This window comes from Mesitornis unicolor, unplaced genomic scaffold (assembly GCF_000695765.1).
Source record: "Mesitornis unicolor isolate BGI_N332 unplaced genomic scaffold, ASM69576v1 scaffold23972, whole genome shotgun sequence".
Classification (NCBI taxonomy): domain Eukaryota; kingdom Metazoa; phylum Chordata; class Aves; order Mesitornithiformes; family Mesitornithidae; genus Mesitornis; species Mesitornis unicolor.
Window position 1 is genome coordinate 1 of NW_010168837.1, and position 5733 is coordinate 5733.

Genomic DNA, 5733 nt, shown 5'->3' on the forward strand with positions numbered 1-5733 from the left:
GTCTCATTAATGCTTGTAAATATCTAAAGGGGAATGTCAGGGACATTCGGATGGGACCAGACTCTGCTCAGTTATGCCCAGCGACAGGGCAAGGAGCAATGGTTACAAGCTAGTTCACAGGAGATTCAATTTAAACAAGGAAAAACTTTACTGTGAGAGTACCAGAGCACTGGACCAGGATGCCCAGAGATGTTGCAGAGCCTCCTTCTCTGGAGATATTCAGACCCCTCCTGGTCGTGTTCCTGTGTGACCTACTCTAGGTGATCCTGCTCTAGCAGACAGTTGGACTTCAGATGTCCCTTCCAATCCCGATCATGATGCCATTCCATGATTCATACAAAGCCTGTCGTCGTCTCATCTATCTGTCCGTAGGTTACGAGGGCACTGGGTCAGTCTTGATGTCCCCTGTTCCCCATCAGATGTTGCCCTACATGAACGTGGGCACCTTGTCCCGGACGGAGCTGCAGTTACTGAACCAGCTGCACTGCAGGCGAAAACGGCGGCACCGGACCATCTTCACTGACGAGCAGCTGGAAGCGCTGGAAAACCTCTTCCAGGAGACGAAATACCCAGACGTGGGCACCAGGGAACAGCTGGCCAGAAGGGTGCACTTAAGAGAGGAAAAAGTGGAGGTATTTTGCTTTCTTTCCTCCTCCTTTCCACATTCCTCCCTTTCTCCTTTAAACGAGCTTGGTGCGGCGAGTTGATGGCGGGGAGCGCAAGCAGGAGGGAGAGAGGGAAAGTTTATTATTTTTGTTTATTATTAATTTTTATTATAATTTCTAAGCGCCTTTTTGGGGGCGGCTGGCCGAGCCGATCACACGGCTGCGGGCAAATGCCGAGAAGCGATCGTGCCTCCAGGCAGCTTTCCCTCCGCCTCCTCGCCGCGGCTGCCAGGGCTTGGGCACGGCGGAGGCCAGTCCGTCGGGATTGCCTATTTTGATAGTTTTCCCTAATAATTTCATTTCTTAACCTAACAGGTTTGGTTCAAAAACCGCCGGGCGAAGTGGAGAAGGCAAAAGCGATCGTCTTCGGAGGAGTCGGAAAACGCACAAAAATGGAATAAAGCGTCTAAAACCTCCCCGGAGAAGAGACAAGAGGACGGGAAAAGTGACTTGGACTCCGACAGCTGATACCTCGCGGGGGGGGCGGGATATTTCCCGTGAACTGTCGGATGCACTCCAGAGGATGCTACTAAATCTTGCACAAGCTCTGCCTTGTTGGAGGGGGAAAATATCTGTATATAATGTACAATGCCCCGAACCGAGTCCGTGTAAATAAAATGTGTTGCGGAGGTGTTGCACAGGCAGACGGCGGCGCGTTTGTTCCCCTCTGTGCTGGGGTGAGAAGGGAAAGGAGAGGAGAGCGGCGGGGACCCGGGACCTGGGGGCGGCCTTGCCGGCGCAGTTCCTCATTTAACCAGGTTTCGCGTAGTTTGGGAGGTTTGAGGCGATGGCGGATCTTTCACCCTGGAGGAAAGCGGCGGAGGCTCGGCCGGGACGGTCCCATCTCCGCCGGCAGCGCCCAGAGCAGCCGGGCTGGAGTGGGGTGCGGCCGGGAGCAAACCTCGTTCCTCCTCCCGGAGCTCCTCGCCAGGCCCATCCCGACCTGTTCTCCCTCACGGCCAAACGCTTCTCCTCTCCGCAGCCCCTGTCCGGTCCAGCTGGAGGCGATGCTCTTAGCAAATACTTGCAGCCAAAGCAAATCCGGCCTCGCACTTGTTGCTCTGTCCCGTTTCCCTGCGCTTTTCTCTTCCATTTCTCTCTGGAGTTGTGCCCTGTTGAGTCTCCAAAGCATTTGTCTTTGATCCCCGTTTAGAAAAGCTATCTTGCTACATCCGTATTTAAAATCGTGATGAATAAATTTTGGCCATGATCGGGTGAATTACGAGTAAGGCTCGTACACGAGGGCTCATACCTAGGAATGTTTCACAAGAAGTTGCTACTGAAAGTTTTCTCTCTTTTGAGGAAGAAACTTTGCAATTAAGAAAGCAGTGACAGCTTGGTCTCATTTTACCCTTTCCTCTATGAGGGCCTCGTAAAAGAGACGTCTGTTCCTCCTGTAACATTCCCATTAATTTTCCTTATGCTTTTTTTTCCCTGTGAGTCCCCATCTCTTAGTGCTCATCCCTTCAGAGCAGAATGGCCACAGTTTCCCCATGTTTAGAAAGACCTCTTCCTCTCCATGTCTACAAAGACTGTCTATAAATTTAAAACAAATGACCTGAAGGTGCAAAGCCAGTGCAGATAACCTCTGGCTGGAAATCTTCATGCCGTGCCTTCCATTCAGAAGTTAAGTGGTCATGAGCTGATTTTCCTTTATTATGGCCAATGCCTAAGCTCATCTGTGTCTGTTCAGCTCATCCAGCTTAGACAATAAATTGGTTTATACAAATGTGCTCACCATTGCTTCCAGTGACACCAGAAAGGGTCAGCTGCTGTGTTGCTTGTCCTTGTGCTTTTCCTCCCTTTCCTGATGTATCCAGCTGTTTATTATTATTATATTTATTATTATACATGGTGCGTTTTGCAGGTGTTAGTGTGACAGAGTGAATCTCAGTACCTGTCAGATAACATTTCTTAATACACCCGTGTTTCCACATAGAAGTGGTATCTCTCTCTGAACCATCTCTCCCCATACCGAAATGTAGGAACAGCCACTGTGGCAGAAATTAAGTGTGGTTTTGTATGAGTCACTTCTTTAGGGGGCTTATGGTTTCATAGCTACTGCTCTCTTCAAGAGAAGAAGAAATTTAGCCTCTTGTTCCTTAGGGCAGCAGCGAAGGAATGGGAGAAGCAAATGGATTCTTCTTGGGTATCGCAGTTTGGCTCTACAGAGATCTTGCATTTTGGGGATTCTACCCTATTGCTACAGATGTACATCTGATCTCTGTAAACTGTATTGAACTGCAATCCAGCAGCACTAAAAATCAGGTTTTGAATTACTGAAAATTAGTTTTCAAAAGAAGCATTTTGTTATGCTATATTCAGGAAGTCTCAGTGAGTGGATTTTTAATGTAATCTCCTCTGTATTTAGACATTGTTAGGTTTTAAAGTGCATGAATTTGCAAATAAAAGCCAGGTCTAAGGAGAATACGGCCCAGGATTTTGAAAATGCTTATATATTGTCTTTACTTCCCATGTATAACTATCCTTACTGCCACACCGGGAGATTGGCAGGGCTTTGTTTTATTTTGTTTTGCATTTGTGTGTGTGGGTTAGTAATTTTGGAATTCGTTATTAAGGACTTTATCCTGCATAGTTGAATGTGGGAATTAAACTGGATCTGTAAGAGGTGGGCTTTGAATATGTATTTTAATAACCAATAGTAGTTACTTGAGGTTGTAGTCCATATCTTTAGAGATTTTCAGACTTCTCCAATGGGAGCAAGGTGCTCGAAAACCGCGGAAGCACCGAACGTGCCAAATTATGGATAAATTTAGAACATTTTGTTTTGTGGAAACATGCGATATGATGTATGAATCAAAACCTTGTGTTCCAAAACACATTTTCTATGCATGGGATTGCTTTAAATTGACATTGTACCTTAGTCTGAGTTATTTTTTGAGTTTTCTATAAACTCTTGATTACCGTAAGCTTGATTGTGCAGTCACAGTTATCTATTCTTATTACTGTATTTAGACATAGACCTATTAGAGTTAATAATACCAGTTTAAAATCTAATTGAAGATAAATTTTAATCTTGACCTAAAAGCTTTACCTTACTTGTGCCATCAGACAGTAGGAGAACTGTCTCATTCTTTTTCTCACTAGTGTTTTCTGAAAACCTAAAGGCTTTGTTCTACCTATTTTGCACTACATAATTGATCCCATGCAGTATGAAAGAGCCTGACAACCGAAAAGTAGTGAGAATATTGCATCAAAAGCTTCAAGAAAGTAGAAAACTGAATGATTGAAAACACAAGGATGATTGTAATAAGATCTTTAATTCACTTGTACTGTTTGGTTGGCATAATCTGCCTCTAGATGTTTGTCTGGATTTTTATTTTAGGAGAATTCCTCCATGCCAAACTGCAAATGCCACATAACAACTTTCATTATTTTCTGTTTCTGCTGGTGCAGTAGGAGCAGAGCAAAGTGAGGGACCTGAATACGAGCTATGTTCCAGCAGGTTCAGTTCTAACAAAGAGGCTTTCAAAGAGCTGGTTGTGGTGGTGTTTGTTAACACTTTTCCAAGAAGGAGACCAAAAAAAGCTTTTATTTTCACTTTTTTTTGGTTTTGCTTTGTTTTGTCTGCGTCTCCTTCACTGCAATTTACAACCTTGCATCTTGGTGCAAACCCATTCTCAGATTTAATATGACTGAAAAACCTTCTTAGAGATTTTGGAAACATGATGTATGGTTCATGGTACTGATGTACTATCTAGGTTTTTGCAAGACGAGTTCAGCTTCTTTCTGTCCCACCAATTTTCTATGAAATGTTGGATTTTTCTTTCTAAATTTCTGCCTGTAGAATGAATATCATAGAATACCAGGTTGGAAGGGACCTCAAGGATCATCTAGTCCAACCTCAAAAGGTTGAAAGGAAATAATATTCCTTTCAGATCTCACAGGGGAGGTAGGGTGAAGGGAGGATTATAAGAAGAAACATAAGCTACTTCAGAGGTTCACCATTATAACAAAGATTTATTCCAGATAATGCTATGCATTATAGGAGTAATAATTGAATAATTATACAAAAGGAGCACACATCAAATAAATTCTCCTGCCACGAAGCTGGTTTAGGTTATGAAATTCTCTTGCAAGCGAAAGCTAAGGAGAGTAATGTGTAGTAAGGGTACAATGGGGAAGCCTTTTGTTGTATATCTTCATTGTGCCATCTGCATTTAGATGCCCAAAATTTATGTTTCTATTTAGTACCATATTTACTATACTTATTTCTGTAGTCTTGTTGTAATAAGTAATGCTGGAAAGCAGAGGTCAGATTTTTTTGCTTGACATAAAGTGATTTACTATCAGCTGAAAATCCGGACTCTTTTTTTTTCCCTTTCAGTTTTGCTAATACTTGAGTGAACTGGTTTTGCGCTTTACCATAATGGGATCCTGGGAATATAAACCATGCAAACTCTTTCTTACACATGACTTGTGAAGCAAACATTTGGATTAGTGGAAGTTATAAAAAAAATGCAACATTAAGGTGAGTTCATATTTTCTGTGCTCCATCTGCATTTATTGGTTCTCTGGGGTTGTACACCATACAGCACAAATGTACAAAAACCTAAAGACTTTTTGTTTTGTATTCTACCCCCATAGGGTTTCATTCCATTTATACTTTATGTTTTCCTACTTTGGAGACCTGGTGAGTCTTGACTAAACCTAGACAGGGAAATTTAGTCAAATTACTCTGTTTCTCTGGGGTTCTTTGGTTAGAGTCTGTTACAGAAAGGTAACAGTTGTAGCTGCAATATGTTAGGTTTTAAGCAATTAATACAACCTTCAGTATAACCCATCTCTGTAAAATGTCTGACAACTTTAAATGTAGAAACCTGTGTTGCAATATTCTGGTTTGTACTGAAGGTATCCAAAGCTGGAGAATTCAGATGTAAATTAAAAAAAATTAAAAAAGGAATCAGACTTCTTTCACTCTTTGTTTTCAGGATAGAATAGATGTCTACAGACAGAGACTATATCCTTCAGGGCATACGACAAAAGTTAAGGCACAACTTAATGGGATAATACAGAGCAGGAGAAAGGCCAGGAAACTTCTTGTAAC

General features: G+C 42.7%; 1 protein-coding gene across 1 annotated transcript; it reads left to right on the forward strand.

Annotated features, from left to right (window-relative positions):
- The first annotated feature begins 314 nt into the window (after window positions 1-314).
- Window positions 315-1309, forward strand: LOC104536526 (homeobox protein goosecoid-like). Its single transcript, XM_010179165.1, has 2 exons — window positions 315-632; window positions 981-1309. Exons 1-2 carry the CDS (start codon window positions 315-317, stop codon window positions 1131-1133), a joined length of 471 nt encoding a protein of 156 aa, XP_010177467.1. The 3' UTR covers window positions 1134-1309.
- Window positions 1310-5733: the final 4424 nt, after the last annotated feature.

What these genes read in the sequence shown, in the direction of transcription:
- LOC104536526 (XM_010179165.1), top strand. Translation starts at nt 315, where the DNA reads ATGATGCCATTCCATGATTCATACAAAGCCTGTCGTCGTCTCATCTAT. An exon ending in TAAGAGAGGAAAAAGTGGAG is followed by an intron (nt 633 to 980) that starts GTATTTTGCTTT and finishes TTAACCTAACAG; the next exon opens with GTTTGGTTCAAAAACCGCCG.